The following is a 13166-nucleotide window of genomic DNA, read 5'->3' on the forward strand; positions in this document are numbered from 1 at the left end:
CGCTGGGTCATGTGACAACTTCCTGAAAAGTCAGTGTAAGGAAAGTGGTTTGTTTTAAGATCGCAGTGTAGATACCGAGTTGAAGACAATTTGAATTTTTACATTTAGGAATCGCCGCAAGGAACAGTGTTTTACACTTCCATTACCAGTAGGTATTTCATTAATTCTTATTTTTTTAGATACAAAACTGGTGTTTATTGAAAATTGAAAAGACTTAAATGCAGGCTATCTTGTACCAACTTGTTCCATAGTACCAACTCCTAACTCTCCAAACTACAGTATAGTACCTGGTTAGCTGTGTTTTCTTTTTATTTTGCCAATGTTGTAATCTGGTTCATCCTGATTTACCATTTTGCGTGTACTTTAATGTGCATTTGCACAACCTAACCGTTCATTGGCTTCAGTTATGGTCAGGTGACTTGTACAGCTCATAGGTAATGTGTTATGACCATAAAAAGTCACCTGACAAGTTACTCTATTTATTTGGTGTTTTTTTTAATCTTGCTGTTATTTAACCAGGTATGTAACTTGAGAACCTATAGGAATTGGGGAATCAACAGGCACAGTTGTCAGATATCAACATTAATTATGTTTGTAGGATTCATTTTTACGAGATGAGCATGTTGAGCTGAAGGGTCTTTTGGAACTCATTCCAGTCATTGGCTGTAACAGGCTAAAATGAGTCCACCAAAGGCTAGAAAGACTTTTGGAGGAACCAGAGTGAGATATCTTCCACAGCACAGGTTACTATTAGAGTAGCAGAAGTTAAGAAGTGAGCTAAGGTAGAGAGGGCATTTACCTAAAAATGACTAATAAATGAGTTGGTACCGGTGAGCCTGGAGTCGAGTGTGAAGGGAAGGCCAAATAACCAGTGTGTAAAGGTCACAGTGAGGAGTGTTGATGGGCGCGAAGGTTACAAAGTGGATGGCGGAGTGGTTAATTTCATCCATTATGGAGGAGCTTTTTATTAGCCAACCTAAATATTACGTCGCCTTACTTGAGGATTAGCAGGCTGGTTATGTTTACACGTGTGCACTCAGCAGAAGGGTGCCTTCCTGTGGATCAAGAAACACATTCTGGATTAAACATTAGACTGCCCACTCGTGACCATCCCATTTCTCTTCCTTACCTTGGCACACCCACTGGGTCATGTGGGACTCTGGAGGGGTCCTTTTACACAGCTAATTGTGTTTATTTAATTACGGAGAATGTTCACAATTCTGGAGGAGTAATGAATAGGACTGCCTGCACTGTCATGTGAAATAAAATGTCACCTCCATTCTGGCAGATGAGAACTCGCTATAACGGCAAGGTCATGTTCATGATGCCTCTACAGGAGCCGGTACTTTCCAGTCCATCTATGTGTATCCCTTGCTGATTGTTACTTCCCAGTTTTAGTGACCTACAGGAAACGTATTGCTGTTTTTCAGGAATGGGATTTGCTGTAGCATTTTGTGTGCTGGCGATCACTGTGCCCATCTTTACCCTGGACAATGGTCTCATGAGGACCCCTCCGATGGGCTGGTTGGCATGGGAACGCTATCGCTGTGACATTGACTGTCAGAACGACCCCAAAAATTGCATCAGGTGTGACAACATTCTGCACTCTTCCAATTCATAGCATAACAGGGGAAATATTGTGAGGAAGAGACTGTTGTTTTAGTTCTGGTTAACGGTGTAGTCTGTAGTAACTGCGGTTTTGTTTCTCTTGTCCACAGTGAGGCTCTGTTTCGGGACATGGCAGACAGACTGTCGGAGGACGGTTGGAGGGAGCTGGGATATGTCTACATTAACATAGATGATTGCTGGGCCTCCATGGATAGAGATGCTAACGGACGCCTGCAGGCTGACCCTAAACGGTAGGACACTGGAACCAAACATGCACACGTTGTTGGCATGGAGTCCTTGTGGTCCATTTGGTTTGTCCTTTTGACTCACTGAATGGAAATATTTCTGCCGTTTAGAAAGTAATGCCCCCCTCTGTCCTCAGATTTCTATTCTACCACACATTCAACATTTGTTATGAGAAGGCATTATTTTCCTGGTGTCTTTTTCACTTCCTCCAAGCGAGCCACATGCAGCTAATATGTTTGAAAATGTGTATAATATAAGGAAGAACAGATCTCAGTGTCTCCAAAACACTTACCATGACCTAATAACTCTGTAATTCAAGAGATAAGCTTATTCAAAATGGTCTTCATGCTGTTAACTATTAATGTTTACAAGGTATAATTTATTTTACTAACGGTTTACTTTACAACTTGATTGTTGCTGCCTCCTTAATCAGATTGTCCTTGTCAGCCTTGTCTTGTCTGTCCATCTTATCTGTCACATTTATTTAATCTTTGAGCTGACATACTGCTTATTGACAGGTGGCTTATTTTGGGGTTGTCATATACAGGTGCTGGTCATAAAATTAGAATATCATCAAAAAGTTGATTTATTTCAGTAATTCCATTCAAAAAGTGGAACTTGTATATTATATTAATTCATTACACACAGACTGATATATTTCAAATGTTTATTTATTTTAATTGTGATGATTATAACTGACAATGAATGAAAATCCCAAATTCAGTATCTCAGAAAATTTGAATATTAATTAAGACCAATACAAAAAAAATATTTTTAGAAATGTTGGCCAACTGAAAAGTATGAACATGAAAAGTATGAGCATGTACAGCACTCAATACTTAGTTGGGGCTCCTTTTGCCTGAATTACTGCAGCAATGTGGCGTGGCATGGAGTCGATCAGTCTGTGGCACTGCTCAGGTGTTATGAGAGCCCAGGTTGCTCTGATAGTGGCCTTCAGCTCTTCTGCATTGTTGGGTCTGGCATATCGCATCTTCCTCGCCACAATACCCCATAGATTTTCTATAGGGTTAAGTTCAGGTGAGTTTGCTGGCCAATTAAGAACAGGGATACTATGGTCCTTAAACCAGGTACTGGTAGCTTTGGCATTGTGTGCAGGTGCCAAGTTCTGTTGGAAAATGAAATCTGCATCTCCATAAAGTTGGTCAGCAGCAGGAAGCATGAAGTGCTCTAAAACTTCCTGGTAGACGGCTGTGTTGACCTTGGACCTCAGAAAACACATTGGACCAACACCAGCAGATGACATGGCACCCCAAACCATCACTGACTGTGGAAACTTTACACTGGACTTCACTGGATTATTTTCCTTCCCTTCGCCTCTCTATTAATGTGCCTGGACACAGAGCTCTGTGAACAGCCAGCCTCTTTAGCTATGACCCTTTGTGTCTTGCCCTCCTTGTGCAAGGTGTCAATGGTCGTCTTTTGGACAGCTATCAAGTCAGCAGTCTTCCCCATGATTGTGTTGCCTATTGTACTAGACTGAGAGACCATTTAAAGGCCTTTGCAGGTTCTTTGGGTTAATTAGCTGATTAGAGTGTGGCACCAGGTGTCTTCAATATTGAACCTTTTCACAATATTCAAATTTTCTGAGATACTGAATTTGGGTTTTTCATTAGTTGTCGGTTATAATCATCAAAATTAAAAGAAATAAACACTTGAAATATATCAGTCTGTGTGGAATGAATGTATACATTATACAAGTTTCACTTTTTGAATGGAATTACTGAAATAAATCAACTTTTTGATGATATTCGAATTTTATGACCAGCACCTGTAAACACATTCTACTGATATATTTAGTTCTTTGTAAGGCATTTGATATTCACAGCCTGTTGTTCATTTTGAACACGGGTTGTTTTGGCTTCATTGTGGCTTGGTGTTTTTACCTTTCAGTCAGTGTAAGAGCTCTAACTTCCTCTCTCAGGTTCCCAAGTGGCATCCCCCACCTGGCGCAGTATATCCACGACCGGGGGCTCAAGCTGGGAATCTATGGGGACATGGGCACACACACGTGTGGGGGCTATCCTGGGACCACCCTGGACGACATCACCACAGACGCTCAGACCTTTGCTGACTGGGAGGTGGACATGCTTAAGTTCGATGGCTGCTACTCTAATGCTAAGGAGCAGGAGAAGGGTGAGATGGGAGGAGTGAGGGGCGGCAGGAGAGGGTGGGGTGAGGGGCGGGTAGAGAGGGTGGAGTGAGGGGCGGGTAGAGAGGGTGGAGTGAGGGGCGGGTAGAGAGGGTGGAGTGAGGGGCGGGTAGAGAGGGTGGGGTGAGGGGCGGGTAGAGAGGGTGGAGTGAGGGGCGGGTAGAGAGGGTGGGGTGAGGGGCGGGTAGAGAGGGTGGAGTGAGGGGCGGGTAGAGAGGGTGGGGTGAGGGGCGGGTAGAGAGGGTGGGGTGAGGGGCGGGTAGAGAGGGTGGAGTGAGGGGAGGGTAGAGAGGGTGGGGTGAGGGGCGGGTAGAGAGGGTGGAGTGAGGGGCGGGTAGAGAGGGTGGAGTGAGGGGCGGGTAGAGAGGGTGGGGTGAGGGGCGGGTAGAGAGGGTGGAGTGAGGGGCGGCAGGAGAGGGTGGAGTGAGGGGCGGCAGGAGAGGGTGGAGTGAGGGGCGGGTAGAGAGGGTGGAGTGAGGGGCGGGTAGAGAAGGTGGAGTGAGGGGAGGGTAGAGAGGGTGGAGTGAGGGGCGGGTAGAGAGGGTGGGGTGAGGGGCGGGTAGAGAGGGTGGAGTGAGGGGAGGGTAGAGAGGGTGGAGTGAGGGGCGGGTAGAGAGGGTGGGGTGAGGGGCGGGTAGAGAGGGTGGAGTGAGGGGCGGGTAGAGAGGGTGGAGTGAGGGGCGGGTAGAGAGGGTGGGGTGAGGGGCGGGTAGAGAGGGTGGAGTGAGGGGCGGCAGGAGAGGGTGGAGTGAGGGGCGGCAGGAGAGGGTGGAGTGAGGGGCGGGTAGAGAGGGTGGAGTGAGGGGCGTTTACGAAGTGATTGCACAGTTGGGAGGGAGATGGATAAGCCTTCAATTTCATACTCCTGGCGTTTACTCAGAACCTGCTGGAAGACAGGTTCTGATGGTTCTGATGGTCTTTCTGGTGTTCTCATCGGACGGGCGTTTAAGGTGTTGACTAGGAGAGAGATGAGGTTCTAGTGAGGTTCCCATGTTGATGTTTGAAAACAGCGTTTTGTTCACTTGAAACTCAGCTGCTTTATACTGTTTTCTCTTTCAGGCTACCCTGCCATGTCAAAGGCTCTGAATGCTACTGGACGCCCCATTGCCTACTCTTGCAGTTGGCCGGCCTACCAGGGGGGCCTCCCTCCCAAGGTAATCCCAGTCTTTATATTGTAAGGTGTGTTGATATTTGCATGAAATAAATCTAATCTATCTATAAATATATCATGCATACCATATATATATTTTTTTCAATTAAACTTCTGTTCACATCTAAATTATTTTCCAGGTGAACTACACCCAGCTGGGAGAGATCTGTAACCTGTGGCGTAACTATGGTGACATACAGGATTCATGGAGCAGTGTCCTGACCATTGCTGATTGGTTTTTCAACAACCAAGATATCCTACAGCCTGCAGCCGGACCCGGCAGGTGGAATGATCCAGACATGGTCTGTCTTACTTAAACTCTGGATTTAACAGTGAATAACATAATTAAATTCATGAAATTCATCTACCGAGTGAGAAGTTGCCACGGTATCTTTTTAGCTTCTGGTTTAACTGTTTGTATTGTGTGTTTGTGTCTGTGTGTGTGTAGCTAGTTGTTGGGGACTTTGGGCTGAGCATGGAACAGTCTCGTTCTCAGATGGCTCTGTGGGCCATTATGGCTGCCCCTCTTTTCATGTCCAATGACCTGAGGACAATTAGTAGCGGGGCACGCACCATTCTGCAGAACCGTGTGGCTATCGGCATCAACCAGGACCCCATGGGTGTCCAGGGTAGACGACTGCTCGTGGTAAGACCAACACTACCTATCTGCCAAGTCAAAACGCTTTGCTCTCCTTGTGCCGAAATGGTGATGCCAACATCCTGTAGAGTAGAGGTATTCAGCTGTTGTTTTTGACTGAAAAACAAATTGTTTCATGTATTGTGCTATAACCATCTTATTTAGAAAGATTATTGGATTACCTTTAATATTTATGAAAATATATATTTCACTTTCACATAATTGTAATAGGCTACAATAAATAGTATAGTCTGCTTATGTTGCTTTAAAAGTAACATACTTCACACAGCCAGTAATGACAAATGGTGCTTTAAATCTGTCGGTGTGCACATACCAGTTTTACTTACTTAAACTTGTTCTGAGGGCAAAAATTCATGGATTGGTTCAGGCGAACATCCAATTGAAAATGGAAAGGAGGCAGTGCTCATGAACATTTCAAGCTTTAATTTCAAAGCAAGTGACAAGTGAATGTCATTTAGCACGTAATCCATTATAAAATAACAGGCAAATTTGCTCTCACTTTCACGGATGTTAACAGAGTTGCACACTTCTTGTTGTAATTTGAAGTGTTTATGAGCACCATTTCAACTGGATGTTTGCCTGTACCAATCACATTACTTTCTGCCCTCCGAACATGTTTGAGTAAGTAAAACTGATATGTGCTAACTGTAGTCAACAGATGATTTAGTTTGCTAGCCGGTAGCTAGTGTTTTAATGAAGCAAAGAAAGGCAAAATTATCAAATCTTCTTTGTTGAGCCTCACAATTGATTTAGATATAAGGTGTGAAAAATGCAAATGCAAGTCTTTGGACATTGATGGGATTTGTGGCACCATGCAAAAAATGCAATCACGTGGAAACTGTGCTGGGAAACCAAACCACACCTTGGATTTCTACCAAACCTTGTCCATGCAGGGTACGGACACCAATGTGCCGTTTTGTTTTTTGGGTGAACTATCCCTAAAAGGTTGTTTCCTCTGTTCCTGCTTCCCTTCTCTATCTCAGGAGAAGAGTGGCATTGAGGTGTTCTGGCGCCCCCTGTCTGACAAGGCCAGTGCTCTGGTGTTCTTCAGTCGTCGTACTGACATGCCTTATCGCTACCTGACATCCCTGGCCAAACTCCACTACACCCACGGCACCTACCAGGTATGTCAAAATGCCCTTTCATATCCCCTTTTTCTGACTTCCCATCTCTAACTCTGTTTCCTCCCCTGGTTATTTCTCCCCAGATCTACGATGTGTTTGCTGAGCGAGAACTGGGCCCTCTGAAGGACTCCACAGACTTTGTTGTGTCCGTCAATCCCACAGGCGTTGTCATGTGGTACATCTCTGCCCCTGCTGACGCGGACCAGAATTCTGCCCACATGGGGGAGAAGCTCAGGGGACCCGCCCTCCATCGCAAGTCCGATGGTATCTTACTGTAACCTCCTCTGACTGGGTTTGACCTGATGTTTCCTACTGATGATACTGGCTCTGCATTTCACTTATCCAACATCCACATGAAGGATTACCTCAAGAAAGGAAGCAAATGCTTCTCTCCCGAATGGACTGAGCCAGTGCCACCGGTATCTCCCAAAGATGACATGCTCAGGATTGTTCCACATCAGCAGTAACCATGGTGATTCTGGTCACTTCCACTGTACTATGGTTTCTTTTAATGAGGATTTTTAACACACTTTGATTGAAAGGGACTTTTATTTGAACTGCACTTTTTAATATTATGGATCTTCAATGGCTCTCATCAGGGAATGTGTAATTCAAGGATTATCTGTTTTTTTTTAAATGATCGATTTTTGTATTTTCTAAAGTGCTTTTATTTCAAAAACCATTAAAAGCATTTGACTTTGTTCCTTTAGTTGTCTTAAGTCATATTGAATGTGCATTTCAGCTTTTAGCTCCCACGTACAGAGAGAGTGGTGTGCGAGAGCTGTCCAGCACAACCTAAATGTACATAATTATCATTTATTTGGAGGGGGAAAACACTGCATTAGGGCTTTTTCATTTTTCAGGCCTAGATATGACAAACATTCTCTATGAAATCGTCCAGACAAATGGAATTAAACCAAGTAGAAAATCAACAAAATCCTAAATCCAGAAAGGAATGTCCTTTCTGTGTGTGCTTATTTGCCTTCTACCTTATTTAGCTGTTAGCAATTATGCTAATTGGATAACCTTTTTTTGTGTGTGTGTGTTAGGTCTAGGTTAAGTTTAGACATAAATGTTAGGTTATTATGGTTAAGTTTAGGTTAGGATAAGGTCCCCACAAGGTTACCTGTATACTACTCTGCAGCTACAACTGCAGCAACCTCAAACTTATTCAGGTATTTGTAGGCCCATGAAGAGTGAGATTAATGACAACAACGCAGCACAATCCTGTGAATTTGCAGTCATTGGCACACGTCACTCCAAACAGGCTCATTTAGATGGCTCAGTGTAACATTTCTTCTAAATAGGTTTTCCTTAAATCCATATCTGAATGTGCTCAAGTGAAGAGCAGACTTGTTTTCTTTAAAAAAAACGGATAAAAAAATCCTGGCAAGAGCCGAGCCAATCAAACCAATCCAAATTTCAGGATAAAGGAGTCTGCAATCCATCAGTCTTGGAAGAGTTCATGTATAGAGCTTGCTCTTGACAGCTTGTGTTTTCTTAAAGTTTGTTTCCTTCCAATTCCATTAATACTTTCTGAAGCATTTTCGTGGTGATTAACTCAGGCCGAGTGCATGTCTGAGTATGCCGGAGCCACATTCTCCGCATGCACAAAATAAACTATTAGCATGTTTTAAAGGATGGTCAGGAAATTTGAATGGATGGTAATATTAGCTATCTGATACAGTAGCTAGCTATCTCATCAACTAATATTAGCATCTAGCTATCTAGCTGAACATTGGTTATATGGCAAACCTACATTCTTACCCCTCTTTAAAGGGGCCATATGTATAATTTTTTTCTCCCTGTATAACTTGCCTAAATACAAGTATAAAAGGCCTGAAAACATTTGCAGTTAATGTTTCAAATATTTCTTTCTACAAAATTGTGCTGAATGCCTGAGATATTCCCTATTTTAACATATATTTCCTGATCCATCTATCAGATTGCATTGACTTGTAGTCTCATACTTGCATTAGACACTCACTTATTATCACCCCACCTTTAACCAACTGGGACAAACCTAATATTTATTCTAGTCTTATTCGGTAAGGGAAGAGGAGCAGGAGACAAGCTATGTTACTGTTTAATTCAGCCTTGTAAACGTTAGAGGCAGGATTTTTCACAGAAGGAAACAAGTGTGATTTCTGTTGAGAGAGAGGCTCTCTTCTTGCTACTTCCAGCCAGTAATGGAATGAGATTGTGTTATAAGAACATGCATTGTTCTCATAATGTGAACCATGATCTAAGCCCTATACACACTAAAGTACACCTTTGTTTTTGCATTGGATGTCAGCTGTTCTATGACACGGTTCACAATGTGAAGTCGCACGACCGTCTAAAAGTTAGACTTCCCTCCCATAGTAAATATTGAACTGTCCTCAGTAGAGAAAATTATGTGCTTTCAAAGATGAGCTGTCAAGTTTGTGAACCTGACTTAGAAAGAATTACCCTGAAGATTGTTGTTTAGTCTGAGCTGGACTTGAACACATACGTCAAACACACCTCATGTTACACCCACATACACACTTATATCAAGCCAGTTGGTCTAAACTTTCACACCACAATCTGGGAAACCGACGGACTCAGCCAGTAGAGGTAGCAGTAGACCACAGCGCAGAGCTGTTGAGACCTTTTATTTTTTTTAATGCAGCTGGAGTGAGGCACTGCAACTGTTTATTAACACACGCACACACACAGAGAAAGACATCATCCATCTTTAACGTCGTTCCTCCTCCGTTTGGCCCTGTTTTCAGTACATTTTCTTATTTTCCCTCTTACTTTATCTGTTTATTTTTACGCCCCTTTGTATTTCTTTTATGACGGTTTCATGGAGATAAGACTTTGAACAGGATCTGCCTCAAGAGGTCTGGACATCTGCATTTCAATGAAACGTGTGACCCGTCCGCCAGAGATACTCCTCGTCGAGGCTTGTGATGTGTCCGGTCCCTGTGTCACATCCAGTTACAAGGGGTCTGTTTATATATGGTGCTGGAATGCGTCATTTGACTTCTCAAGTGAAAACAAACTGCGTCATACCAGGTCTAGGTTACAGGTCTACGTTCAGAAGTCAAAGGATTGGGACTTCTTGTGAATGGGTGTGACACAGGGAAAAGGGCACATCGCAAGTGTTCAGGGCCATGTAGGGCATTGTATTAACCAGAATAGAGGAGGAAAGGGAACAATGACATTGAACAAGCTACCTGCCCTCCCAGGATGGTTGCGTCATATCTGGGGAGGCTTCATAGTGGCAGTTGGGGAAGAATGGGTGTTGGCAGTTGATGGTCAGACGACCTTTGTGGCCTTCCTCCCCAGGCTGCCTTCCGCGACTGTGGTGTCTGGCGTTGGTGGAGCAGTGTGGCTGGGATCGGCATCGGAGACGTGTCCCGTGTGTCTTCTCCGTCTTATTTTTATTTCTTGGCGCCCCGAGCTGCTCCTCTGGATCCTTTAAATCCCCGCCCAAACGAGCTCCTGATGGGAGGCAGCTGTTTAGGGGATGGGCTGGCCCTGCTGGCTGCCTCCAGAATGTTCTGGCACCTTCCTTTATTTTCCCTTGGGGGCGTTGGTGCGACACCGTTGCATCAGGTGGCCCAAATGCTGCCCATTGCAGATGTGAACCTGTAGGGTGTATCTCCAGGTAATTCACATTGAAATGAACCTTTCATTAAGGTAAACAGGCCCTTCATCTGCACACCTCTTCTTCCTCTGATCCTCCCTCATGTCATTTCCACATTCTCTAAGTCCTCCTCCTCCTCCTCCTCCTCCTCCTCCTCCTCCCATGCTTTGGGAATTCTGTCTGACCTTGGACTTAAGGACCAGATTGCAGCCCTTGGTCAAGTCACATGACCGAATGGTAGACACGCCGGTGTGTCTGTGTGTGTGTGTGTGTGTGTGTGTGTCTGTGTATGTCTGTGTCTGTGTGTGTGTGTGTGTGTTGTGTGACACAAGTAAACTCAGGCCAGGGGAAGAAAGGTGCTTTTCTGTTATCTGCATGCACGCACACGTGTATATACACAGATAAGTGGACTTGATTACTATTAACTACAATGAGAGATGGAGGCCCCCTATTTATGCGTTAGGTCCTTGGATACGTACAATACACAGTATGTGTTGTTATACACTATATGGCTTATTTTGTCTGAGCATGTTGCAGATTATACTGGGCCGATTAAGAATAAGGTGCATTGGTACGTGCTTAATGCACAAGGACACACAAAAGGAGCAGGTCATCTGAGGCCACGTTGTATGTGCGCTGGAAGGAGATCTTCTCCTCCCCGTCTTCTCGTTACACTCGTCTCAGATTTCCGCCGTCTGAATGAATGCGACACATTTCTCATTGTCAAGGTCTCCACCATGTGGGAGCGAGAACAGAAGAGCCAGAGTGCTTAGGGAGCGACAGAGAAAGAGAGTGAAAGAGTGTGTATAAGGAGAAGCCAGTAGGGGAGGGAGGGAGGGGACGAGAGAATGAGAAAAAGAGATGTGAGCGCAAGGCAACGCGTGAAGGAGGGAGGGGGGGGGTAGTGTGTTCCTGCCGATGCTCACGTAGGCCCACAGCTGCAGAGCTGCAGTTGCCACTTTCGCCCCCCCTGTGCCCACCCCTCCGCCAAATCTGCCCATCACCCTTACGCCTCTTGCCTTAGTCACCTGACGGGAAGGCTTGACCACCTGGCGCGTGGCCACAGACTTAGGGGTTTGTGGGGGGGGGGTGTGTGTGTGTGTGTGTGTGTGTGTGTGTGTGGGGTGGGGGGGGTGTGTGTAAAGGAAAGGGGATTTCTTGCTTTCAAACGCACACATCTTCACACCCCCCCCCCCCCCCCCCCCCCCCACACACACACACACACACGCACGTATACTGAACCATCCTCAAAAGAAGACTTTCTCAAGCTGTTCGCTTGTGCAAATATTTACATTCTAATAAATGTTAGTTCTAGAACCGTGTTAACATATGGTAGCGATGTGTGTGTCTGTGTGTCCTCGTGTCCACGTGACACATTGGTATGCTCCCGCACGAGAGGTCTCACATTTCATTAGGCCGGCACACGCGCACACGCGCACACGCGCACACGCGCACACAGAGAACCATATGAGGTGTTCAGCTGCTCTCTGGTGATATCATCAGCCCTCCCTACAGTTCTGCTGCTCTGTGGCACTGTCATTCCATTGGCTCAGAGGGAGAGATGGGAGACGGGGCACAGAGGCATACTGTATGATCTCATTATGTCATTTAATGGTTGGACAGAATCTGCCCACTGTCCAGTGATTAGAGTTGATTGTATGCTGCATGAGTCAAAGTGCTGCTGGTTATAATGAGGTTATTGTTATATCAGCTCCATAACAAATGTGTTTCTAATTATATCTGATTGGGTGTGTTTGTAAAAGGGAGAACGAAAGAGAGAGGCAGACAGACCGACAGACAGATACAAAGGAAATGGGTCAGATTGTAGCATTTTTAAGGAATCTAAAACAGCTTTAGTCAGATGTAGCTGTAATAGCTGTGATATCTTCTGATATTTTCTTCCATATATAATTTGTGTAGCTGGGCGTGACTATGTGTAAGCCTATATGGCCATATATAGATGTCTTGTAGCCAAAGCTCATGGGCATATTCTTCTGCTGTGGAATTTTTATGAATGAGTTTCCAGTTTGTTCGGCTGTGGCTGCTGTTGACTCAGTGGAACAGCCGCAGCCGTTTCCATGACGCTGTGTTGCCAGGGCCCTGTACGAGACGAGCTGCACGTTGCTGTGGCGTTAAGGCGATGTGCCAGGTTGTCAGCTGCCTGTGTGGGCTGTCAGCTGAGTGTGTGGGTCAAAGTCAAAGCCAGTCAGAAGCCGACACACAAACACACACACACAAACGCGCACACACACACACACACACACACACATGAATAGCCTACATGCACATACACTCAGAGAGGGCAATGATACAGGATCTCTGCTTTTTCTCAGTCCCTTAAATTCCTTCTGTCTCCCTTTCTCATTCTTTCTCTCCCTCTCCATGCCTCTACCCTTTCTTTCCTTTTTGTCTTTCTTTCCCTCTCTTTCAATACATCTTCTTTTCTTTACAAGATGTCTCCCCCTCCCTCTTTCTGTCTCTCCCTGTCTCTTTCCCTCTTTATTATTGTCTTTCTCTATCGCTCTTCCCTCTTTCAGTCTTTCCCTCCACTCCACAACTCCTGGATGGCTTCCTACAGTCAGATCTTTGCAACA

General features: G+C 45.0%; 1 protein-coding gene across 2 annotated transcripts; it reads left to right on the forward strand.

Moving 5' to 3' along the window:
- The first annotated feature begins 17 nt into the window (after positions 1-17).
- naga (N-acetylgalactosaminidase, alpha) lies at positions 18-7581 on the forward strand. Of its 2 annotated transcripts, none has more exons than XM_034287894.1 (9): positions 18-152; positions 1431-1587; positions 1719-1859; positions 3797-4008; positions 5084-5178; positions 5315-5476; positions 5623-5820; positions 6816-6956; positions 7040-7581. In XM_034287894.1, exons 2-9 carry the CDS (start codon positions 1433-1435, stop codon positions 7232-7234), a joined length of 1299 nt encoding a protein of 432 aa, XP_034143785.1. In that variant the 5' UTR covers positions 18-152; positions 1431-1432; the 3' UTR covers positions 7235-7581. The 2 variants fall into 2 exon arrangements, with proteins under 2 accessions (XP_034143785.1, XP_034143784.1); XM_034287893.1 differs by having other exon boundaries at positions 19-148.
- The last annotated feature ends 5585 nt before the right edge of the window (positions 7582-13166 follow it).

Source organism: Esox lucius, chromosome 18, assembly GCF_011004845.1.
Source record: "Esox lucius isolate fEsoLuc1 chromosome 18, fEsoLuc1.pri, whole genome shotgun sequence".
In the NCBI taxonomy this organism is placed as follows: domain Eukaryota; kingdom Metazoa; phylum Chordata; class Actinopteri; order Esociformes; family Esocidae; genus Esox; species Esox lucius.

Excerpts from the sequence above, each read along its gene's own strand:
- naga (XM_034287894.1), top strand. The coding sequence starts at position 1,433 with ATGGGATTTGCTGTAGCATTTTGTGTGCTGGCGATCACTGTGCCCATC. Across the intron at positions 1,860-3,796 it reads CTGCAGGCTGACCCTAAACG|GTTCCCAAGTGGCATCCCCC; the intron begins GTAGGACACTGG and ends TTCCTCTCTCAG. Across the intron at positions 4,009-5,083 it reads TGCTAAGGAGCAGGAGAAGG|GCTACCCTGCCATGTCAAAG; the intron begins GTGAGATGGGAG and ends TTTCTCTTTCAG.